This window comes from Ochotona princeps, unplaced genomic scaffold, assembly GCF_030435755.1.
Source record: "Ochotona princeps isolate mOchPri1 unplaced genomic scaffold, mOchPri1.hap1 HAP1_SCAFFOLD_116, whole genome shotgun sequence".
Taxonomy (NCBI): domain Eukaryota; kingdom Metazoa; phylum Chordata; class Mammalia; order Lagomorpha; family Ochotonidae; genus Ochotona; species Ochotona princeps.
Window position 1 is genome coordinate 309,657 of NW_026700494.1, and position 25,712 is coordinate 335,368.

Sequence of the window (25,712 nt, forward strand, 5' to 3'; positions counted from 1 at the left end):
GGGCCTGATAATGAGGGGGTGCTCTCTGCTCTCTCTAGCTTAAACTGGAGAATCACCCTCCCCCTTGGTAAGCTGTCAGCCGTGGGTTCCTTCTGGACCTTCCGCAGTGCACATGCTGGAATCTACCTGACTTTTTCTTGCTGTCATTCGTATAACAGCTTGGGATTGAAATCTCAAAGAACTAAGAATTTTTATGCTTTTGTTGTATTTATATTTATTTAGTTTTTAAACAACCCATCCTGCTGCATTCTGAAGTTGTGCGGTAGCCCAGCTCAGGGTTCCTGGTATCACTGTCAGTGGATGGGTGTCAGTGGGACTTAGGGACATCTGTGCAAGGGGCACCATGTGTGATATGCTCTGGTGTGCTCGGCTGGGCTGGTGTCCCTCCCCTCAAATAGGGGAGGGGTTTCAGAACCAGGAGCAAGGACCTCAGTGTTTCTCAGATAGAGTGTCAGAGAGGAAAGACAGAGATCTTCCATCTGCTGGTTCACTCCCTAAATGGCCACAATGACCAGGGCTGGGCTGTGTCTCCCATGTGGGTGTCAGGGATCATGCACATGGACCATCAGCCCCTGTTTTCTCAGGCGCATTTGCAAGGAGCTGGCTCAAAGTGGAGCAGCAATGGCTCAAACCAGCACTGCAGTGTGAAATGCCAGCATTAAAGGCAGCGACTTATATTGCTGTCTTGTGTCTCCACAGTGGCTTCTTACCTACTCTTGGAGCTTTTACTTGTTGACTGTGGGGACTGGGAGTCTTGATTGTACTCTTCCGTAGGAGGGCGTTTGTTTCCAGCTGAGACTGCCCACATGGGCGCTCTGGGATCCAGAGCTGGAGACAGGTGCAGAGTGTGGCTGGGACTTGTCCTTGGCAAGGTGGCCTAAAGGAAGACTCCTGCTGAAGTGAGGAGCTTCCTCGGCTCTTGGCTTGTGGCTGAGGCTGCTGAGCCTGTGCTGAGTTCCATTGCAGAGGAAGGAGCCGCCTGTCCTAGCCCTGCAGACAAGGCTGGCCACTGCACCCAAACCCAGAAGGCCTGGGCTTCCCTGGTGTTTTCCCACTGATGCCTGGCTTCCAGGTCCTATGGACATAGGTGATATTACTGTAAATCTCTGCCGAGAGACTTGGTGAATGGCGAAGGAGGCACTGCTTCTGATTTCATATGCCTTGTTACATGGTAAGTAGATGCAACAAGGAAGTACCTACTCTTTTTTTTTTTTTTTTTTTTAGGGGCCATGCTAATCTTCTCTGTATCGTTCCAATTTTAGTATATGTGCTGCCGAAGCGAGCACAAGGAAGTACCTACTCAATGTCCAGCTACTTTTAAGATTGCTCCAGGGGCCTGGCTCCAGGGCCCTAGTGGCTAGCCTTTGCCTTCCATGTGCTGGGATCCCATATGGATGCCAGTTTGTGTCCTGGCAGCCCGCTTTCCCATCTAGCTCCCTGCTTGTGGCCTGGGAAGGCAGTCAAGGCCTTGGGTCCGTGCACGTGCATGGGAGACCCAGAAGAGGCTCCAGGCTCCTGGCTTCGGATTGGCTTAGCCCTGGCTGTTGCAGCCACTTGGGGAGTGAATCATCGGGCAGAAGATCTTCCTCTCTGTCTCTCCTCCTCTCTGTATATCTAACTTTCTATTAAAAACAAATAAATCTTTAAAAAAAAAGATTGCTCCAGAGTTTTGCTTCCCATTTCAGGATTTCTGTTACGACAGTGATGTGTCAAACATTTTCATCTGGAACATGAACTTGAATAGTGTTGCTGGAGTACTGCACGCAGTTCACTGGACTATAAATATACTTCATTTCAGATATTAAAGTCAGTTTGGTGGAACTGATCTCTTTGTTCTGCAGCATGTTGTTAGGCTGCTTATGTCACAGTCCGGAAGTCCACCAGAAGGCCTTTGGACCACAGGGGCCTAGCTGTATACCCTGACCCTGACTTGTTGTCCTGGGTCATTTTCCTGGTGTTTGTCAATGTTGTCTTCCCAGGGGGTAGTTGAACTACCTGGCCAATCCCGTTTTTATTTTGCATCCCATAGTCAGTGCATGGTCAGCTGCCTTGGCAGAGTTTCCCTGTGCATGTGGGTGAGTAAGCTGTGGTGCTGAGTTGGCCTCAGCCAGTGTCTGTGTTACGTCTCTGGGTTTCTGAGCTTCCCTTCCTCCTCATTTGTGAAACAGATTGGATGGCTTGTTTTCATCCTAGAACATTGTCTTTTGTTTAAATAGATTTTGGTTTGTTGGTGGCTTGCAGGCAGGATTGGTTTATTTGCCTTTTGTTTCCCCTGCAATAATGACTGAGGACTTATCCACCAGAGAATCTTCTTTGCACAGAATGGATATGTGAAGGATGTCTGGATCTTCAGGGGTCCCTCTGCCCCTGCTCTTTCAGAGTGGCTCATCGTGGCAGCAGGCTGAGGTAACTCTTCGCCACATGTCACATGCGATATATAGAAAGTAACTTTCTGGGGCCCAGCGGTGTGGCCTAGCGGCTAAAGTCCTCGCCTTGAACGCACCGGGATCCCACACGGGCGCCAGTTCTAATCCTGGCAGCTCCACTTCCCATCCAGCTCCCTGCTTGTGGCCTGGGAAAGCAGTTGAGGATGGCCCAAAGCTTTGGGACCCTGCACCCATGTGGGAGACCTGGAAGAGGTTCCTGGTTCCTGGTTCCCGGCATCGGATCAGCGCAGTCCTGGCCGTTGCGGCTCAGTTGGGGAGTGAATCATTGAATGGAAGATCTTCCTCTCTGTCTCTCCTCCTTTCTGTATATTTGACTTTGTAATAAAAATAAATAAATCTTAAAAAAAAAAAAAAGAAAGTAACTTTCTAAGAGGTGTCTGGGTCTGCTCACCTTACTAGGTGGTATGGAAACCACATTGTGGAGATATCCCGATATCATAGGGCAGATCTCATACAGCCAGCATCCAGGTGTCACAGGAAGGATGTGGTACAGCCAGGATCCATGTGTCACAGGGCAGATTTCATACAGCCAAGATCCACGTGTCATAGGAGAGATCTCGTACAGCCAAGAACCACATGTCACAGAGGAGATCTCGTGCTGCCAGGATCCAGGTGTCACAGGAGGGATCTACTGCCAGAATTCATGTGTCACAGGGGAGATCTTGTACTGCCAGGATAAACATGTCATAGGAGAGATCTTGTACTGCCAGGATAAATGTGTCACAGGAGTGATCTCTTACAGCCTGAATCCACGTGTCAGAGGAGAGGTCTCGTGCAGCCAGGATCCAGGTGTCATAGGAGGGATCTCGTACAGCCCGGATCCACATGTCACAGGAGAGATCTACTGCCAGAATTCATGTGTCACAGGGGAGATCTTGTACTTCCAGGATAAACGTGTCATAGGTGGGATCTTGTACAAGTAGGATCCATGTGTCACAGGAGAGATCTCGTACAGCCAAGATCCACGTGTCACAGGGCAGATTTCATGCAAGCAGGATCCATGTGTCACAAGGGAGATTTTGTATAGCCAGCATATTCCCAATTTGGATCTCAAGTAATAATATCCTCATAAGTAACATTTTCCACTTTTCTAGGAGATTACTTACCTCCCTCAAAGGTAGGAAACTTACAGGATTGGGTGCTGCTGGTAGACACAGGAATTGTACCCAATGTCTTTCCATTTCTAACTTAATGAGATTTTCAAAACTGTGTTTTGTTGTTCTTCTCACTTCTTCTATCATACTTCTATTTTTTCAAACCAGAAGCAATTATGTTTAAGTTTGAACCAAAATGCATGTTATGATGGTAAGAGGTGGCACTAGACTGCAGGATGATACACGTGGTTTGGCAGATGTCCGGTCAAATTCAGAAGATACAGAGTGCCCCAGGATGATGAGTCAAAGCAGTCCCAGAGCAAAGGCAGAGTGCTTTTTTTCACCTTAGAGGACTTCACACATTCCTGTGGAAATGGAATTAGGGTGTGAGGTTAGGGGTGAGTTGTGCAGCTGGTTAAACTGCCTATGACAATAGCATTCCATACTGGAACTCTGTTTCTGATCCAGCTGCCTGTGAGTGCCCCTGGGAAAGCAGCAGAGGATAGCCCCGGCGCTTAGGCCCTGCATCCACGAGGATCATCCTGGCTCAGGCCAGCCACGTGGGGAGTGAACCAGAGGATGCAAAGTCTGTCTGCCTGCTGGTCACTGTGCCTGTGAAATAAGTAAAATAAATCTTAATATGTATTTTATTTTGTTGTGAAGCAATGTTTAAGTCTATGTAGTTTCTTAATATGAATTTCTAAGAACTTTTTCTCTATCTTGAAATTTTATTTTGACCTTCGCTGGGTCCTGTGCCCAGGGTTCTCATCAGGGCAGCCTCAGGAATGTTCCTGGTCACCTAACAGCCATGGATGAACCGTCTTCTTGGTTCCAGATCATGTTGTGTGCATGTATTTGTTTTTCTTCGAGCATAGGAGATTTAGATAAAGTGCCATAAAGCATTTCTTTTATTACTATTTTTATTATTTTTTTATGACATGGTTTCATAGGCTGTAGGATTCCCCCAACCCCTCCCCATGCGCTCCCCCCATGTTGGATTCCTCCACATTGTTCCTGTAGTACAGTTCATACACAGTCCTGATTCCTTCATTGCAAGCATGTACCATGCATAGAGTCCAGCCTCTTATTGTCCAGATAGTTTCAACAGTTTCCTTGTCAGACCATCCCTGATCTGAGAGTAGAGCTGGCAGAATGTCATCTCCTTCAATGAAAAGCCATAACATAACATCAACAACAATTTACAACATCATGGAGTCAATTAACATGGTATTGAGTGACCAATATGTTAGAAAATGCAAGTTTTTAACCACAACCTGTGACTACGTCATTGACATTTCAATTTTAGTTTATATACAACCGACTGCTATACTCCTTAAAATGGAGTACAGCTGTCTTGTGTCTATTTTCGGTTTTATATTTAGCAGTTTATAGTATTGAAACATGATTTAACTGACCTTGGTGAATTTTAGGATAGTCCAAACAGGCTTATAACTCGAAGAAGGCATGTGTTAACAATTGAGGCACAGAACAGTTTTAGGAGGCGTATACAGAGAAATCTTCAATACCTAAGTGAGGAATAGCTAATCTTTGTGTCCTACCTAGTGAAGTTTATGTGAGGCCAAGCTGACCATTTCTTGTCTGTTCTAAGCTTTCCTTGTTTGTCTCTATTTATCTAATCTAATTTTTTTGGTGGAGGGTGGTTCAGAGCAACCCTGATGGTCATTCCAAGAGAGGGTAGGGATTCAAAGTTGGAATTAAGTAAGGACCAGAGAAAGCTCCTCTCCTGGGACCTGTAGGAGGTTTGCTGTTCTGTTTCTGAGGACCCCTCAGGGCTCCTGGCTGTTATTCCGATGACATGAGATCTTGTGAGGAAGGATCTGGGCATCTTCCTTCTCATGTGGGAGATCAGAAAGGGAGTGAATGATCTCAGAGTTCTCGACCTATGAAGGTGCTCCAATTCCCTGTGGTCTCCTTGGCAATTGGGATATAGCCCGTGGTGCCCATACTGATAGTCCTAGGTGAGGATCCGGGAGTCTGCAGGGTTGGGATACAAGCCTGCTCCTGTCCTCCTGCTCCACTCTGGGGTCCCCCCTGCTCTGTGCATATGACCTCCTGTAAAGAGGCTGTCAAGATCGCTCTTGATTCCCACTGCATGTCTTTATGGTTTTGCTAATGTCTAAAGCCGATTCGAGTCTGCTATCTATAAGTTGCCTGTTATATTCTTGATAGGTTATACTTAACATCTTCCTCACACATTCCAAAAAGGTGGAGGATTTCTCTGCTCTCCTGACCCATTACGGAATAACATAGGGTATTAGGTTTTACAGTTGTTTGATGTAGATCATAAGTAGTCTGCCTCTCAGTGATTATTGGTTCATTGGTTACATCACCATATCTTATTGCATGTGGTACAGGTTGGTTGAGGTTGAAATAATATTTAATTTACAGGTACTATTTTTCAGATTGACATCATTTCATCTTAAATTAAGGCAAACATGTGGTATCTGACCTTTTGGGATTGGCTCATTTCCCTTAACATAATGGTTTCCAATTGGGCCCATTTGTCCACAAAGAACTGCATTTTGTTTGTTTTTTTGTTTTTGTTTTTGTTTTTGTTTATAGCTAAGTAGTATTCCATGGAGTAGATGAGCCATAGCTTTCTTATGCTGTCTTCTGTTGATGGGCATTTCGGTTGCTTCCAAGTTTTTGCAATTACTGATTGTGCTGCTATGAACATGGGGGTGCATGTTGGTTTCTTGTGTAACAGGTGTTTTGGGTATATTCCTAGAAGAGCTATTGCTAGATCATATGGTATGCAGATTTTCAGTTGTTTCAGTATTCTCCATACGGATTTCCATAAAGGCTGTACCAATCTGCAGCCCCACCAACAGTGGAGTAGAGTTCCCTTTTCCCTGCATCCTCGCCAGCAAGTGTTGTTGGTGGTTTTTTGTATGTGAGCCATTCTTACTGGTGTTAGGTGGTACCTCAGTGCTGTCTTAATTTGAATTTCCCTTGTTGCCAGAGAGCTTGAACATTTTTTCGTATGTTTGTTTGCCATTTGTGTCTGTTCCTTTGTGAAGTGTCTGTCCATTTCCCATGCCCATTTCTTGAGTGGTGTTTATTTTGGTGTTTTGGTTGTTCTGGAGATCTTTGTGTATTCTGGAGATTAGCCCCCTGTCACCCATGTAGTGTGCAAAGCTCTTCTCCCATTCTGTAGGTTGCTTTTTTACTTTGTTGATTGTTTCCTTTTGCTGTACAGAAGCTTTTTAGTTTGATGTAGTCCCATTTGTTTATTTTGGTCTTGATTGCTATAGCTTTTGGTGTTTTTTTTTTTTTTTTTTAAGGAATTCAGGATCTACACCTAAATGTTGCAGGGTGTTTCCAATGTTTTCTTCCCAGAGTTTGAAGGTTTCTGGATGTAGGTTTAGGTCTTTTGTCCATTTAGCTTTGGTCTTAGTGTATGGTGAAAGATATGGGTCTAACTTCTTGTTTCTGCAGGCTATCAACCAATTGTCCCAACAGCATTTATTGAAGAGACCTTTCCATATGCCTGGATTTTCGTCTTTTTTTTTTTGTCAAAGATTATTTGGCTGTATCTGTGTGGGTTCTCTTTTGTTGCTTCTGGTTCTACTCCATTGGTCCTCAACCCTTTGTCCCAGTACCAGGCTATTTTGATAACCACCGCTCTATAGTATGTCCAGATGACTGGAATTGTGATCCCCCCTGTTAACTTCCTATTCTTCAGAATAGTTCTATTTGTGGCTTTTTGTGTTTCCAGATGAACCTTTTTATCATTTTTTCCAGTTCCATCAAGAATGTTTTGGGTAATTTGATTGAGATTGCATTGAATGTATATATTGCTTTTGGTAGTATGGACATTCTATTTATTTATTTATTTTAGTTGATTTTTTTTTACATTTTATTATTATTATCATTTTACAATGCAGTTCCATAGGCTCCTGGTATTTCCCTTATCCCAACCCCAATTCCTCCCCCTCCACCTAGTTCCTCTATATCATTACTAAAGTATAGTTCTTCATACACAGTCATATGTCCATCATGGCAGACATGGACATTGGCAGAGAGTCCAGAATCCTATTGTCAAGATATAGTAAACAGTTTCATTGTAAGTCCATCTTTGTCTGGAAGTAGAAATGCATACTGCATTGTATCCTCACATCTGGATGTCAGTGTCCATTTCACAGCTACTGTACATCCCCTCAAATGAAAAGTAATGATACAAAATCAACAATATAAAGAAAAATAGTAATTTATAATGCCATGCAGTTAAATAACATGTTACTATTTATGACAGTCTCCATTACACAGCTACTGTACATCCCCTTAAATGAAGAGCCACAAAACAAAATCAACATCAGGAAGAAAAAAGAAATTAACAACACCAAGAAGTTATATAACATTGAACTAAATGACTGAAGTGTAGCTGAAGAAATGAAAATCAAGAACCTTCTTGAAGAAAATGATGCTACTGTATGATCTAGGAGTCATTGAATGATTTAATCAGAAGAAAGTGTTTTAGGGCCCGGCGGCGTAGCCTAGCAGCTGAAGTCCTCGCCTTGAATGCACCAGGATCCCACACGGGCGCCAGTTCTAATCCTGGCAGCTCCACTTCCCATCCAGCTCCCTCCTTGTGGCCTGGGAAAGCAGTTGAGGATGGCCCAGAGCTTTGGGACCCTGCACCCACATGGGAGACCCGGAAGAGGTTCCTGGTTCCCGGCTTCGGATCAGCGCAGCACCGGCCATTGTGGCTCACTTGGGAAGTGAACCATTGGACGGAAGATCTTCCTCTCTGTCTCTCCTCCTCTCTGTATATCTGACTTCGTAATAAAAAAATAAATCTTTATTAAAAAAAAGAAAGTTTTTTTTTTTATTATTATTTATTATTTAACTTCAGTAATTACATTGTATTATGTGACACAGTTAAGAAAGTTTTAAAGCGATGAAACTAACAGAAAACATCAAATCCCATGCGATATAGTTTCTGCTGATTTTCGTTGATGAAGTGTGTCTCTTCTAGACAACAAATAGATGAGTTTTGTTTTTTAATCCAGTCTACTAATTTATGACATTTGATTGAGTTTAAGCCATTTACATTCAGAGTTAATATGTATGGGTGGTACTTTGGTCCTGTCATTTTAGGAATGGGTTGCTCATTGGTTTAGTCTTCTGTTGTCATTTTACTGGGATGTTCTTCCCGTTTGCCTTTGGTTTTGGTAGGTGCTATTCCTCTTCTCTGTCAAGAGAACATCTTTAAGTATCCTTTGTAGGGCAGGTTTGGAAGAGGCAAATTCTTTGAACTTTTCTTTACTGTGGAAGAATTTTATTTTATTTTTGAAGACAAAAGAAAACTTTTCTGGGTATGTTATCCTAGGCTGACAATTTTTTTCTTTTAGAATCTGGATTATGTCACTCCATTCTCTCCTTGCCTGTAGAGTTTTCTAATTTTCTGTGAGAGATCTCCTGTGAGTTTAATTGGCATTGCTTTGTATGTCAATTGATTTTTTTTTCACATGCACATTTAAGGATCTTTTCCTTATGTTCAATTGAAGAGAGCTTGATGATCATGTGTTGTGGAGAAGATCGCTTTTGGTCAAGCCTGTTGGGAGTTCTGTGCCCCTCCTTGATGTTGTTTTCCAATTCTTTCTCTAGATTGGGGAAATTTTCCTTTATTATTTCATTAAATATATTTGCAAACTCAGCTTTTCTTTCTGCACCTTCTGGGACTCCCATAACTCTTAGATTTGGCCTCTTAATAGTGTCTTTCAATTCTTGAATACTCTTTTTGGCCTGATCCAGCTCTGCTTCCAGCTTTTTGTTTGCTTCTCCCTGATGACAGGAAATATCTTCCAATTCTGAGATTCTTTCTTCTGCTTGCTTCATTCTATTTTGGAGACTCCATTGTACTTTTAATTTGCTCTACTGTGTTCTTAATTTCTGATATATCAGCCTTGATTTGCTTTATTGCTTCCTTAAATTCTTTGAACTCTTCAATGTGCTTCTCATTGTTGATCAGAAGCTTTAAAATGAGTGTTCTGAATTCTGTGTGCCCCATTTTTTTGATGTCTTCCTCAGTTAACTCTGAGGTTGGCAAAGGGTTTTGTTCCTTTGCAGGGGAGTTTTAGGTAATATTAGTTGTGCCTTTGTCTCTTCTTTTGCTCTTGGTCATTGTACTTCTGGTTAGCGGAGTCTTCTCCTTGGGGTAGGTTTCTAAACTGTGTCAGCCACGGGTCTACAGTTCAGTTTTACTTGTTGCAGTTGGTACACAGCTCTTTGCTTGCAACCAATTGTTCCACTCCCTCCAGAGAGTTCCAGGTCTGGGTTCTTATGTTAGATTTCCACAAAGAACTCCGTAGCCCCAACTCCTGGCTCACCAATCTCCACCTCCTGTGATACTGTGCTGAGGCTGCACCGTTGTCTGTGCAACCTTTTTCCCACTTCTGGTTGGAGCAGATCCCAAGATTAGGGAGACACCAGGTGTTCTATATAACTAGGTTGTTGGTGGTGCTGATCTTGCTGGAACCTGTTGGACGTTAGGTGCCACATAGGTGCCGCATGGACCTGTGTTGACCTGTATGATGCCACAGTCGGTAGTATTTTCCTGCAGGACCAGTGCAATCTGCTGAACTCAGTGAGTTCCCGTGAGCTCAGCACATGCGCAGTTCACTGTTGTCCTCTGCAGTCCTAAAGCGTTTGCCACAGTATACAAAATGGCACCTGATGTACCACTACTAGAGTTCTTGATCTGCTGACTGTCAGATCTGAGGGCTACCCAGACCTGTCTTGAGTGGAACCTGTGGAATGCCACATTACTGTAGTTCACTGAGCCAGAAATGAGTTCATTCCCAACTCAGCATATGCTTAGTCCTTTCCCTTGCTTTTGCCTCCTTACTCAAAATGGCGCCCAATTCAGCTCTAGGGGGCTGACTGGGCTGTGAAAATCACCCTGTTCTCGCACTGCCCATCTGTGATCTGCTGCTCTGTCTCTGCTCCTGGTGAAATCAAACAGACCAACAGAATGGGCAGTTCTTTGTCTGGGTTCACCTCCAAAGCTCCCAGTGAAAGTCCCTTCCCACCTGGTTGCTGGTGAAATTCCAGTTGTTGGTGGAGTTCAGATTGCCCGTTAGCTGAATGCTGCTGGAGTATCAGTCACCGCAACACCACACTGTTGTGTCCGCTGCTTTCCTGTGTCTGTCAGTCTCCAGGTCCCCCTCTGCTATTGTTCTGTCCTCTCCTGTTTCCTGGAATGTGTCCTCTCTGCTTCATCCTGATTAAATGTTTCTCCATCCGTTTAAACGTGTCCTTACCCTATTCTGCCATCTTAATTCTATCCAGTATGGACATTTTAATGATAGTGTTTTTACCTATCCAGTAGCATGGAACGGTTCTCTATTTTTTGAGGTCTTCTTCAATTTCTTTTTTAAGTTTTATGTAGTTTTCTTCAAAGAGGTCTTCTACAGTTTTAGTTAGGTTAATTCGTACATATTTCATTTTCTTCTCCATTGTTTTTAACGGTACCATGCTAGTTAGATCTTTTTCCATCTTGGGGGTGTTTACATACACTATGGCTGTTGACTTTTGTTCATTTATTTTGTACCCTGCCACTCTACGAAACTCTCATATAAATTCTAGCAATCTGTATTGAGTCTCTTGGTTTTTCTATGTATAGGATTATGTCGTGTGCGAATAATGAAAGCTTGACTTCTTCATTTCCTATTTTAATTCCTTTGATTTCTTTCTCTTATGGCCTCTGTGAGTATCTGTAGTACTGTGTTGAATAGCAGTGGTGATAGCAGACATCCTTGTCTTGTTCCACATTTCAGTGGAAAGGGTTCTAGTTTTTCCACATTCAATATGATGCTGGCATTGGGTTTTTCATACATTGCTTTGATTATGTTGTGAATTGTTCCTTCTATGCCTACCTTGGTTAGGGTTTTTAGCATGAAGTGGTGTTGGATTTTGTTGAAAGCTTTTTCTGCGTCTATTGATACTATTATGTGATTTTTGTTCTTTAGTTTTTGGATGTGGTTTACTACATTTATGGATTTATGAATGTTGAACCATCCCTGCATTCCCGGGATGAATCCTACTTGGTCCGGATGAATGATCTGTCTGATGTTTTTTTGAATTCTGTTGGCTAGGATTTTGTTGAGAATCTTAGCATCAATGTTCATCAGGGAGATTGGTCTGTAGTTTTCCTCCTTTGTTAATTCTCTATCTGGGTTTGGGATTAAGGTGGTGTTGGCGTCATAGAATGAGTTTGGAAGGGTTGCTTCCTTTCCTATTGTTTTGAAGAATTTGTTAAGGATTGGGGTAAGCTCTGCTTGGGATGTTTTGTAGAATTCTGCAGTGAAACCATCTGGGCCTGGTCTTTTCTTTTTTGGGAGACCTTTAGGCATTTTGATTTATTGATTTCCAGTTTCACTCCTGGTTGCCTGAGAAGGTGCGTGGTGTGATCCTAATTTTTGTTTTTGTTTTTTTTTTTAAAGATTTTTTATTATTATTGGAAAACCGGATATACAGAGAGGAGGAGAGACAGAGAGGAAGATCTTCTATCCGATGTTTCACTCCCCAAGTGAGCCGCAAGGGGCCAATCTGAAGCCGGGAATCAGGAACCTCTTCTGGGTCTCCCATGTGGGTGCAGGGTCCCAAAGCTTTGGGCCATCCTCGACTGCTTTCCCAGGCCACAAGCAGGGAGCTGGATGGGAAGTGGAGCGGCCAGGATTAGAACTGGCGCCCATGTGGGATCCTGGTGAGTTCAAGGCGAGGACTTTAGCCGCTAGGCTACGGCGCTGGACCCAGATCCTAATTTTTGTAAAGTTAGTAATACTTGCTTTGTGTCCTATCCTGTGGTCGATTCTGGATAAGGTGCCATGCACTGCTGAAAAAAATGTATATTCTTGGGCCCGGCTCAATAGCATAGTGGTTATAGTCCTTACTTTGCACACACTGAGATTCCATATGGTCGCCAGTTCTAATCCTGGTGGCCCCGCTTCCCATGCAGCTCACTGCTTGTGGCCTGGAAAAGCAGTCGAGGATGGCCCAAAGACTTGGGACCCTGCAACCGCCTGGGAGACCTGGAAGAGCTCCTTGCTCCTGGCTTCGGATTGGCACAGCACCAGCCGTTGCGGTCACTTAGCGAGTGAACCATCAAACGGAAGATCTTCCTCTCAGTCTCTCCTCCTGTCTGTATATCCACCTTTCCAATACAAATAAATCTTTTTTAAAAATGTATATTCTGTGTCCGTAGGATGGAAGGTTCTGTAAATGTCTAGTAAGTCCATTTGCTCTATCGTCTTTGTGAGTTCTGTTGTTTCTCTATTGAGCTTCTGTCTTGTTCATCTGTCTATTGGTGTTAATGGTGTGTTGATGTCTGCTCAGATGATTGTATTTGCTTCTGTGTCTCTCCTTAAGTCCTTCAGTAATTGCTTCATGTTGCTGGGTGCATTTGTGTTTGGCGCATATATGTTTATAATGGTAATTACTTCCTGATGAATGGTTCCTTTCAAAAATATAAAATGCCTCTCCCTGTCGCTTTTGATATTTGTCACGTTGAAATCTATATCATCTGACATTTGAACTGCTACACCAGCTTTTTTTTCTCGACCATTGGCATGAAATATCTTTTCCCAGCCCTTCACTTTCAGTTTCTTAGCATCTTTTTTGGTTAGGTGTGTCTCTTGTAGGCAACAGATAATTAGGTGCTATTTGCTAATCCATTTTGTTAATCTGTGTCTTGTGATTGATGAATTTAGGCCATTTGTGTTGAGTTAATTTGAAAGGGTGTGGTTTTGACCAGCCATGTGTCTGTGTATGTGTGCATGTGTGCATTTGCGTGTGGTTGTATGTTTGCTTATTTGTCTTTCCTTTTGTGGACTTTAGTGGGGAGGTCTTCCATTTTGCCATCTTTTATTATGGTTTGCATCCTCTTTCTGAGTTTAGCACATTTCTAAGGAGATTTTGTAGAGCTGGTTTTGTGCTGGTGTATTCTTCTAGTTTCTCTTTGCTATGGAAGTGTTTACTTTCATTCTTGAATTCAAATGAGATTTTCGCTGGGTACATTACTCTTGGTTGACAGTTGTTTTGTTTCAGTATTCAAAAGATTTTACTCCTTTTTATCCTTGCTTGGAGGGTTTCTTCTGAGAAGTCAGCAGTGATTCTGATTGATTTTCCTCTAAGTGTAATAGTATCTTTTTTTCATCCTTGTCTCTCTGAATTCTTTCCTTGTATTCATTGGAGGGGAGCTTGAGCACAGTATTTCTGTGTGAGCATCTCTTTGGGTTGAATCTGTTTTGGGGTTCTCTGTCCTTCCTGGGTTTGGGCTGGAGTTATGTTCCCAGTATTTTGGAAGTTCTCCTGTATAATTTCATTTAGAACTTGTTGCAGACCTGTCTCTCTTTCCACTGCTTCAGGAAGGCATTTAATTCTGATATTCGACTTTTTGAGTTGTGTCATTTCCTGTATGGTATTGTTGGCTTTGTTCAGATTTATCTCCAGCTGTTTTATGAGCTGCGTGCTTTTGTTATGACTGTCTTCAGTTTCAGAGATTCTGTCTTCTGTTGTATTTATTCTGTTGGTTAAGCTCTCAACTTGGTGCTCTATGTCAAGGATTTCACTTTTGACTTGTTTTATTTCTGTGACTATGTGGTTTTTTAATTCCTTGAGCTCTTCCCAGTGTTTCTTACTGTCTCTGATGAATTTTATGATTATTTTTTAAAATTCCTTATCTGGTAACTCTTCAATATCTTCTCGCAATTCAGGGGTTGAAATTGGTTTTTGGTCATGTTTTGGGGAAGTGTTGGTTCTTTCGTCTGAGTCATTACATTTTTTGATACTTCTCCCCATCGTGTTGTGGTTTCTTGTCATTTTGGGAATCTAGTCTCTGATTTGCTTGTCCACAGTCTCTGATCTCAGTGCAGTAGCCTAGAGTGGGTGTGGTCCAGATACTGGTGCTTGGTGTGCAGACAAAAGCATAATTCTCCATGCTCTATTGGGAACGACAGGCAAGGGTGGTGGGTTGGGTAGCTTTGTTTACCCCTGGATGTATAAATCCCTCTGCTGCCGGGTTCCCCTGCAGTTGTTGGCTATGGCATTGTCTCATGTGCACCCTCAGGGATGGGGAGCAGGAGCTGGGAGGGAGCAGGTTTGGGATGCTCTCCATGCGACCCTTGTGCTCATGTTCGCCACTGCCAATGGGCCCTTTGGGGCCTTCACCGCTACCAAGTGTTGTCATTATACAAATCATCATCAGGCCACCAAAGACTCTAGATTTATGTGTCAGCACCATGGCCCGCCAAGGCCTCCGGCACCCCCACTGTCTTTCTCTGCTGCTTCTGCAGGGGATTCCTTCTACCAGTGCCACCGCCGCTATGCAGTTTCAAAGCATTCTCCGCACGGCCCCTGTGCTCACAGGGATCTTTGATGCTGTCATGGTTTTGGTCACTTGAGAGCTCACCGGGTGCCACCTAGTAGATTCGGGCTCACTCTGTGCAGCTTTCTTTGGTAGCAGGCTCTGGGGTTTCCTCCACCAGGGCTGGCGCCAAGCAGTGTCAGGCTGCTCTCCTCATGGCCCCTATGCCTACAGTGTTCTTTGGCACCCTCACGGTTTTGGTTGCTGGAGATTGTGTCAGGGGGCCACCAAGTGGGTTTGGGCTTTCTCCATGTGGCTCTCCTGTAGCGAGTTCTGGGGGGAGCCCTGCTCAGCTTCTGCCTTTGCCTGGTTTGCCCACCACTGGGGCCTCTGGCCCTCCCACGTCCGTTGCTGCCACTGGTGGGGATACTCGTAAAAACAATCCTTTGAACTCTCTCTGTCTCCTCTGGGTTGACTGAGGCTCCTGCCGGCATTCCCCCTGCCTGGGATTGTGACTCACCAAGTTTCGAGCGGGTCGCTGTCTTCTCTGACTTTTTCTGTGGCTGCCCTTCTGAGTTTTGTGGATCTTCTCGTTTCCGCAATGTCCAGGGAACTTCGTGCACCTCTCCCTGCAATTTTATGCTTCTTGCTCACTCCTCTGCCCCATTCCCTCTCTCTCTGTACTCTCCTTTATACCAACCCTCCATGGTCGGCCATCTTTGAATCCTTGCCCATACAGCATTTCTTTTGATAACTTAATTTTGTTTATCTTTTTTCTTTTGTAGTGTTTGTGGAAAAAGTGCTGAAGAGGCTTTATCCCCCTATTCCAAGTGGTCAAGAACAGAAGACTTCCGAGCGGCTAGCCTCCGAAGGGCCACAAGGGGCCAGGGTCCCTGAGGCTGTGAGACCCACGCCTGTGCAGCCTGTGACAGGTGAGGTGGTCTCAGGTGACTCCACGCTGTGCCTGTTCTGGAGATTGGTCCCTGTGTACCTGGCTCAGTGGGCAGGGCACGCTACATTCTGCTGATGGTGAGGGAGGGAAGAAGCTGGCAGTAACACTTCCCAGCTGAAGGCCAGAGTAGGGAGTGGGTTTTCATTGGGTCTGTAGGTGGCATTTCAGCTCAGCCAAGGCCACGCTGTCCTCTGGTGAGGACTTGGTCCTGTCAGACTTGTCCACTTGGTGCCATCTCCTCTGGTTCCGTGTTCTTTGTCTTCGGCAGACATCTGCCCTAGTAGCTGCTCTATCTGAGCTCACTGGGGTGGCTGGAGCATCTGAACAGCCATCTCGCAGCTCCTGCTTCTCATTGTAGTTCTCTGGGCCCTGTGAGGCACTCTGGGGTTGCTGTGTGAGGAGCCCATGTGGGGTAAAGGCATATGTGGGTGGGTTCCCTGGCATCCTGTGGCATGAAAATATTTAGAGCCAGATCAGTGCATGAGCACCTCCTTCTCATGGTCACTCCCATGGAAACCCCATAGCAGCTTCATTTGTAATCCCAAACTTAGGAGAAGTGGGAGGCCTTATAGTGGGGGAGTGGTCAGCGGGCCTCTATCCAGACAGTTCAGAGCTAAATGGAAATGAGCTGCCACATGGTAGACAGACATGGAGCGATCATATGGGAATATTTCTAAGGGAAAGAAGCCAATCTGAAAGGCTACATGTTGTGTCTGGAAAAGGTAAAGCTGAGGACAGTAAGAGCAAAAAGATCAATGGCCTGGCCAGGGCCTGCAAGAGGTCAGGGGTGAGTGAAGAGAGGAAAGCTACTGAGTGATGTCCTCATGTGGACATAGCTTGTTGTGTATTTGTCCTGACCTGTAGAATGGACTCCAGCAGGAGTGGCCCTCAGGTAACCTGTGCACTCCACGTGTTAGTGAGCATCCAGGCAGGTCCATCATTTGAAGTAGATAGACCTAGGGTGGGGTACTGACTGTGGGGAGCTGGCCCATATGGGTGCTGGAGATGAACTTGCAGTCCCTGCACCTTCTGTTCAGTTTTGCTGTGAACTCAAGCTGCTCCAGAAACCAAGTCTTCCCCCAGGACAGCAGGGAACAGGATGAGTGTGTTTTCTACTGCCTCAGGCCATGTCAGAGATGTCCTCTTTCCTCTCTGGACTTTACAGAACCACCACTTTTTATATTTACAACAGTAACAATAAGTTTTTAAAATCTATTTGCCTTTCCCTCTCCTTTGAAATTAGCAAAAAATTTAATGATTATTATTCCCAGTAATGTAACTGCTGGTATGAAGATGAAATGAAGCAAAACTGTGTGGATGGATTACTTCTAAGTAAAAATCAGCATCTATAAATACTGGGCCACTTTCCTCCCAGAAGCTATATTACAAATCACTGGCTTTTTATGCAGTACGCAGTTCCTGCATTACAAGCACATAAATTGCCTAAAATTTTTCACTTTTACAATCACTGTTTAAACACTTTGAGGACTCACTTTCATCTCTGAGTATGACCAAGAGACAATTCAAGTGCTGTTTGTATTTTACTAAGATAGATTTTGTGCAGCGGTGTGCTGACAAATGAGGGATTTGGAGCTACAGGATCATTCCCAGGTGGTGCTGGAAGGCTTTTGCTTTTGGAGATGCTGATGGCCTTGACTTTGACTTGAGTCTTCATGTGCTATTGAGGGAGAACACTCTGCAGGGCTCCGATGTCCAGGCATGTTTCAAGGGCACCGTTGGAAGGCTGTTGATATTAAGACACTGTCAAGCTGATGTGAGAATCTTACAGAGTAGCTTGAAGGTTCCCAGGGCTCGGGAACCCTTTCCTGCATCATTCATGGAGCACACAGAATGGTCACCTGAATATTAGCCTGCTGTCGGTATGCCATGGTTTCCTGGTCCTAATGTGGCCCAGGGGCTGGGGACTCTGCACCTGCTCAAAGTTTGCTTTGTCAAGCAAATGAGTGGTCTGAGTGGATGAAGGGGTTGTTGAGTGTGAATACAGTGTCTGTCACATCCACTAGTGGTCTAGGAGCTACCTGTGTGCATTGCAGCCCAGCTGTGACCTTGGCAGATAAGGAGATGACTTTGTGGCTGACACCTGTTTTGTGCAGCGAAGTGCCTGCAGCTCTGTTGTCTATCAGGACGTCCTCATCCAGGTGCAGGTGTGAAAGCAGGCCTGTGGCTGGTGGGATGTGACCGGGAAGAGAGCAGAGGACAGTGGGAGAGTGCCACCTTGTCAGGATAAAGTGCAGAAGTAAATTCCAGGGCTCCACTCGTTACATCACTGTGATGCCTTTTCTTTCCAGCAGTAGGCATATGTCAGGCCAGTCATGTGGACATGGGAGATCATTCGATTGTAAGTGTCTGAGCCCCTTGGCACTGGTGTGCCTGCAGGAGGATGTGCTACATGGGGAAGGATGGGGCTGTCCTACCATTGGCCCTTGGGGATCATGAAGATGTGGTTCCTGTGGCTCTGCACTCAGGCCACGTCCAGTCCCCTGCTCTCAGAACCAGCTTTCTTCCCAGCAGCTGAGGGATGAAAGAGAGCTGTCAGCTATTGTTGTGGGCTAAGGAGTTAGTTAGCACTCGTTAAGCTGACCACTACAGGGAATGGGCTTGGGGCTAAAAGCACCTGGTCTAATCGGACTCAGCTGTATCCAATAGTCTGCTAATGAGAGTGTGGGGGAAAGAGTATACAAGGAGAGGTGAAAGGGCAAGAAAGAGAGACTTCGGAGAGACTTGCACCATCACTGGTCTCCTGTCGGTGCGCCTCATCCCCAGATCCTCACCATGTCCACATTACTGGCTCTGCTGGCCGAAGCAATTGGCACCTAACGTGGGGCACGGCACAAAGGACAATCTGAGGGACCCCTGGAACCTACGAAGGTAAGTTTAGAATTTAGGAATTTTGCAGAGGCATAACTGATTTCATCCCCAGACCCTTTCCCTGTGCTAGGGCACGAGGGACAATCTTAGGGACCCCTGGAACTCTGGAGGGGCATAATTAATTTCATCCCCAGACCTTCTCCCTGTCATGGGGCACGAGGGACAATCTGAAGGATCCCGGAAATCCAGAGGCAAGTTTAGAATTTAAAAACTCTGGACGGACATAATTAATTCCATCCCCAGACCTTCTCCCCATCCTGGGGCATGAGGGACAATCTGAGGGACCCCGGAAATCTGAAGGCAAGTTTAGAATTTAAAAACTCTGGACGGGCATAATTAATTCCATCCCCAGACCTTCTCCCTGTCGTGGGGCACGAGGGACAATCTGAGGGATCCTGGAAATCTAGAGGCAAGTTTAGAAATTTTGCAGGGGCATAAGTAAAATTTAACATGGGGCAAGAACTCGCAAAAGTGCAGGTGATTAAAGGAATTAGAAATCTGCTCCAGTCACAAGGCGCCGACACTAAACTTAAGGCCTCGCAGAGTTTCTTTGAAACTGTCTGCAATGTATTCCCATGGTTTGCTCTCATTGTAGTCACCTTCCTTTTCTGGCGCTTGGCAAAAAGTGCTTTGCCATCCCCTCAAGCAGTGGTGCAATCCCGCCATAAAAAAATTGTCCATGAGAAGGAGGAGAGAGCTGCAAACCAGGGTAGAAAAGGAGAAGGAACCCCAAACCAGACAATGTCTGGAGAAAGTGCGTGAAGAAGATTTGCGGTCCTCTTCTGAGGAGGATGAAGAGAAAAAGGATGGAAGTGAGTTTGTTGAGGATCCTCCACCTGTAGAGTGTGTGCCAAGCAAAAATCTCTCTTGGACAGGCACAGAGCCCTCTGAGCCGCCTGTGCCATCAGCACCATCATATCTGGACGCAGTTGTGAAAGGTTTACAGGAGCAACTTCAGCACCTCTCCCTTCAGTTGAGGCAGGAACAGGGCGGACGCCCTGCCGGGGCTTGCACTAGACCCCTGCTTTCAACTTCTCCTTCAGCTGTGGAAGGTGCAGTACAGCAAGCACAGGAGCAGGGAGACCCTGAGGCAGCTGCCCTGGCTAGGCGCTTTGCCTTCCTGTAGTTGAGGTAGAAGATCAGCAGGGGCAGAGAATCAGACAGCACCTGGCACTGTCCTTTAAGGACATAAAGAGTCTGAAGGACGCTGTTGCCACGTATGGCCCATCGGCCCCCTTCACAATTTCCATGATTGAAGCCTGGGCACCTACCAATTTGACCCCAGCCGATTGGAAATAGCTCTATAGGGCCACTCTGGATGGGGGCGATTTTCTAATGTGGAAATCCGAGCTCTATGAACTTTGCCTTGACACAGCACGGCAAAATGCCCAGGCAGGCCTTCCTGAGAGAAATCACAACACGTTGACAGGTGAGGGGAATTTTGCTGATGTACAGAATCAGCTTAATTATGACCCAGGTGTTTATGCTCAGACCGCCGCTGCTGCGGTGAGGGCCTGGAAGTCTTTATCACCAAAGGGCTTGCTACATGCACATCTCTCCAAAATTGTCCAAGGCCCAGATGAGCCCTACCAGGCATTTGTAGATCGCCTAGTAGTAACTGCAGGTAGGGTATTCAGGGATGCAGATCAAGGTATGCCTTTCGTAAAGCAACTAGCATATGAAAATCTCAGCAAATGGTGCCAGGAGGCAATTAGACCTTGGAGGCATAAGCCCCTTAATGCATATCTTAAACTCTATAAAGACATTGGGGAAGGACAGATAATGGGTGCAATCATCGCAGAGGCGTTGCATGGTGGCACAACCGTAGGCTTGGGAGCCCACCCAAAACAGATGTTTCAAATGCAGCCAGCTAGGGCATATCCGTTGGAACTGCCGGATCCAGGGTTGTGCACAGGCTCCTGTTAAAATGGACAGGCAGCCCCCAGGAGTGTGCCCCCAATGCCAACGCGGGAAACATTGGGCAAATGAATGCAGGTCCAAGATAGACATCTCCAGGCAGCCATCGGTGCCAGGAGTAGGGGCTAGTCCCAGGCCCCACAAGCACCAATGTATGGGGCAGCGATTCAGTTTGTCCCTCAGGGACAAAGGCCATTCATGACCTTATCCGAGGGATCCCAGGCAGTAGGGGATTGGACCTCCACCCCACCTCTTACATCTGTTGACACCCCAAATGGGGGTACAGGCTATTCCCACAGGAATTTATGGGCCACTACCCCCTGACACTGTAGGGCCCCTGCTGGGACAAAGCAGCATGGCCTTGAAAGGAGTTCACATTACCCCAGGAGTGATTGATGCAGACTATACAGGGGAAATTAAAAGTTTTAGCTAGTGTTCATGCTGGAGTTGCAGTTTTGCCCCAGGGGGCACGAATAGCACAGTTAGTGCTGCTCCCCATGGTGAAGACAGATAATGCTTGCAGGGCTGGACAGAAGAAAGGGGGGTTTGTTTCCACTGGTGATGCCTCTGCTTATTGGGTCGCTGATATGGCAGGCAGCCCTACTTTGGAGTTGAGTATAGAAGGAAAGAAATTTACTGGGCTCCTGGACACTGGCGCCGACACCACTGTTATTTCACAGAAGCATTGGCCCCCAGGTTGGCCTGTTACACCCACCATGACCACCCTGCAAGGATTGGGGATGACCCAAAGTCCCCTAGTTAGCTCTAGCCCATTGGCCTGGAGGGATAAGGAAGGAAATGGTGGCCATGTTACTCCCTATGTAGTGCCAGGCCTGCCAGTTAATCTATGGGGGAGGGATATTTTGCAACAGATGGGGGCAGTATTGGTATCTGGTCAGGAATTGGCTATGCAGCAGATGGAGAGGTACGGCTACATTCCTGGAAAAGGCATAGGGAGAAAGCTGCAAGGAATTACACAACCAATCTTCATGGAACCTAAGGAGGACAGGAAGGGGCTAGGACATTTTCCCTAGGGGTCATTGTGATGGCGGGTGAGGTTACTCCACAGATTACACGGAAAAGTTCTCAACCCGTTTGGATTGACCAACGGCCCCTTTCTACAGAAAAAAAATAGCTGCCGTTAAAAAAATAGTTCAAGAACAGCTAGCTGCTGGACATATTGTCCCTTCCACGTCACTGTGGAATACACCTATTTTCATGATTAAAAAGAAATCAGGGAAGTGGAGACTTTTACAGGACCTCAAAGCAGTGAGTGCTACCATGGAGATGATGGGATCACAGCAGCCAGGATTACCACTGCCTTCCGCCATTCCAAAAGACTAACATTGTTGTGACTGATTTAAAGGATTGTTTTTTTTTTCCATTCCCCTTCATCCAGAGGATTCCCCTGGTTTTGCTTTCAGTGTGCCCTCTGTTAATTTGCAGGAACCATTTGAACGGTACCAATGGAAGTTTTTGCCCCAAGGAATGGCCAATAGTCCTACTATGTGTCACTTTATGTGGCTGCCGCCTTAAAACCAGTGCGCACCAGCTTTCCCTCTGTGATGATTGTTGATTATATGGATGATATTTTACTGGCAGCTCTATCTGCTCAGGTGTTGCAATCCTGTTTGTGTAAGTTACAGCAAGAGTTAGAAAAGGCAGGATTAACTATAGCCCCAGACAAAATACAACTTGTTTCTCCATTTAATTATTTGGGATTTCATATGGGTGCTGACTCATGTCCAGGCTGCTCCACTTCCCATCCAGCTCTCTGTTTATGGCCTGGGAAAGCAGTGGAGAATGGCCCAAATCCTTGGGACCCTGCAGTTGCACGGGAGACCTGAAAGAGATTCCTGGCTTCGCGTTGGCTCAGTTCTAACTGTTGTGGCCCTTTGGGGAGTGAACCAGTGGTTAAAAGGTCTTCTCTATCTCTCCTTCTGTGTAAAAATATGTCTTTGAAATAAAAATAAATAAGCCTTTAAAAATTTTTTTATTCTTTGTGTTGAATAATTCTCAAAAGTAATAATTGCTATATTGACCAATTTTATATGGCTTAATAGTTTTAATGATTTTTTTTTTAGAAAAAGAGGTGCAATGGAAATTTTTTCAGAACAAATTTTCTTGTAACAGTTGTGGCATGATAGTTATTTTACAAAGGCAAATTGGAGGGTTAGAATTCCAGGAGAAAAATAATTTGAGATTTCTAACTAAGCTGAGAGCTTTTACTTTTGCTTTTCTTATTTTTAACACATTTTGGAAGAGACAGGCAGATACCTGCTGGTTCAGTTCTCTAATGCCCCTGTGGGAACCAGGAACTCATTCTTGGCGTCCACTACTTGTGAAGAGCAGCTCCAGCTGAGTTCAGGGCTCCAGGAAGCACGTGTGGCGTTGGTGATAAGAAAAGAGCTGGACCATTTTAATTCTGTGATTATAGTGGACCCTGCAAGAAAGCTGTCCTTTATTTATACAGAAAAACTCACGAACTTTCATACAGACTTTTTTACATCATGCTCAAGTGGGTGTTTCCAAAGATAATTCTGCAAATTGCCTAACTTTAGAGCAGGCCATTATCCTGACCTTGCAGCCAGGAATTCCTCACCTGGCACACATGTTAAGCAGAAATACATTCCTGCTACTTTTCTCTTTCTGCAACTTACCATTGAAAGGAGAAAATATATCAGAAAGGGAAAAACAAAGATCAAAAGCAAAAAACTTTATAAACGTAAATTCCCATTACAACCGCTTGCTTAACAATCCTTTAATCAGTTGGAAAGCATGTTTGACATTGTTAGTACAAACATCCTTGAGTTCCTCCGGCCAAGGGATCATGGGAGCAGCCAAGACAGCATACATTGTTAGAGGCCCACTCATCAAGGTGTTGTTCATGACATTAGCTCCTAAGCTCACATGAGTTACAGAGCCCACCTCATAAGGGCAAACAACTATGCATCAACACGTCTTAGTGGTAGTTGAGTGTCTGTGAAACTGCACCGAAGTAGCTGGAGAAGCATTTACCAAGCCTTGCCATATAGCTGGGAGCTCCTTGTGGCCTTGCCAGCAGGGGAGCATTCTCCTCACAGCTTTATGTGTTCTAGTGATCATGACCCTCTCCCACAGCCTCTAGGGTCTACATTGGCAGGAAGCTCCATGTAAACCACAGGCAGGACAGCTATCCTTCTTCAAGATGTCAAGCTGGGAGAAGACACCTGTCAGTTTGCTGTAGTGTTCAGGTTCTATTAGAGGAGTATGAAAGAGAAAATAAAAAATTTATACTCAAACATCTATTTATGGTGCAGCAAAACTAGAATTTTTACATGGTGGCTTTTAAACAAGTGTTAGGTTCACAGTTAAAAGGCATGGTGCCATGCAGGTCCCTCTCTGTGGACTGACTGTCCTCTGCCCATCTTTCCCATGGTGTCATCTGGGTCCCTTCCTGGTGGACTGTTTTTGCTCCGCTCTGCCTGTGTCTCCCACCCTGTCACGTGGGTTTCTGCTCATCTGCTGTTGCCTCCTGACTGAAAGTGCTTGTCTGCTTTCTGGGCCTCACAAATGGCCCTTCCTGTGACTTGTCACAAACCCCTCTGGGTCCTGCTCTGTGGGAAGTTTCTCCATGTATGCCTAGGATAAAGGCTGCTTCTCTTGGTGCCTGTGGTGAGAGCTGCCAGGCCTGTGTACACGTGGTTGTACTTTGGTGCTGGGTCACAGGTTTGTGCACTGCTGGATACTGGCATCAGTGCATCTCCTGTGAATCCAGGTGTGTGGCCTGCTTCATTGGCTTGTTCATTAACTTTCATATTTTAGGAATTTTTGTGTATGTTGCAAGTTCCAGTTCTTGGCCAGTTGGGCAGATGTTACCAGAACATCTCTATATGGATTGTCTGGTTTTAAAAGTAACATCTTAATTTGGAGGTTACTGTACTGCAGTTTTTAGATATTTATGCTTTTCTGTTTTTTTTTTTTTTCTTGTATCGTTGAAGAAGTATTTCTATATTCTGGTAACAAAGAAACTTAAAAAAATTTTTTTAATTCTGTCTTGAGATCATGCCTGCATTATGAGGCCATGACCTGCCCCTCTGGCTTGTCCCACCTCCTCATTGCTCCGTGTGAACTCAGTGCAGGGACACCTGGTCTTGGTCTTATGACGGGTGTGCGTGTCTGCCTTCTGTCCTCATTTACAGCTTTGTCTTGCCTTGGATGGAGAGTCAGGGAGCATGTGCTATGCTGGTAATTTTCTGGTATTTGCAGGACAACTTCCTGTTATCTTGTCCTCATCTCATCAGAAATGGAGGTCTCTGGTCTAGGGATGTTTATAGGACCAGAACTAGCTGGGAGCCCTGTGGAAGAAGTGACCCATCTGCACCTAGGCTGCTCATGGCTGCTCAGTCTGTCATTCATCTCAGGGGCAGCCAATACAAACTGCCCGGTCTCTAAAAACACCCCAGTGCAGGCAGTGCTGCTGTGAAGGTTCATGTGTGTGCAGGCAGAGTATGTGAAGCACGTGGTGCGATGGTAGGGTGGCTGCGGAGGTAGTGATGTGTTCACCGACAGAACATGACTGCTGTGAAGTCACAGCATGGAGGGGTTAGTTATGGGGTTCCGTGTGTGTGCCCAGGTACCTTCTGGTGTGTCTGTGTATGCATGTGTGTTCTGAGGAGTTGGATCCTGGTGTTGTTTCACATCTAATGAAAACTGGAGTGAAGCGACTTCTGTCCACTGCAAGCTCATCTGGCCACATTCTGTGAGAAATGGGGATGGTGGCAGGGTTTCTTGTGCTGGACAGAGACCACTTGGCCTCCTGGGAGAGGACCCTGTACAGAGGCAGGGGCTGCGTTGCTCAGGGTTTTTGCTCTGGTACTGCTCTGCAGAGGAGACTACTGACTCCTGATGCTTATCCCTGTGGATTTAATCGCGTGGAGTTCCCTGATTCCAGGAGAGGCCAGCTTGCCTCAAGACAGAGGCTGGGTGTCACATCCACGCCCTTGTAGAAATGTTTTGCCATTTATCCTGTATGTGTAGGAAATGCCATTTCCTGGTTTTCTCTGAGTATAATTCACCTTCTGCTCCTTGTGCTGAGGTGGCTC

At 45.4% G+C, this 25,712-nt stretch overlaps 1 protein-coding gene and 1 non-coding gene across 5 annotated transcripts in view; one reads left to right on the plus strand and one right to left on the minus strand.

Annotated features, from left to right (window-relative positions):
• ERICH1 (glutamate rich 1) overlaps positions 1–25,712 on the plus strand; it is a 56,912-nt gene that overhangs the window by 9,992 nt on the left and 21,208 nt on the right. For all 4 annotated transcript variants that reach the window (XM_058659839.1, XM_058659836.1, XM_058659837.1 and 1 more), the window contains one exon: positions 15,656–15,802. In XM_058659839.1, coding sequence (XP_058515822.1) covers positions 15,656–15,802 — 147 coding nt within the window. The remainder of the gene's footprint in view (positions 1–15,655; positions 15,803–25,712) is intronic.
• On the minus strand, positions 1,185–1,286 carry LOC118759055 (U6 spliceosomal RNA). The gene has a single exon (XR_004995959.2). It is a non-coding gene; the product is annotated as a U6 spliceosomal RNA (small nuclear RNA).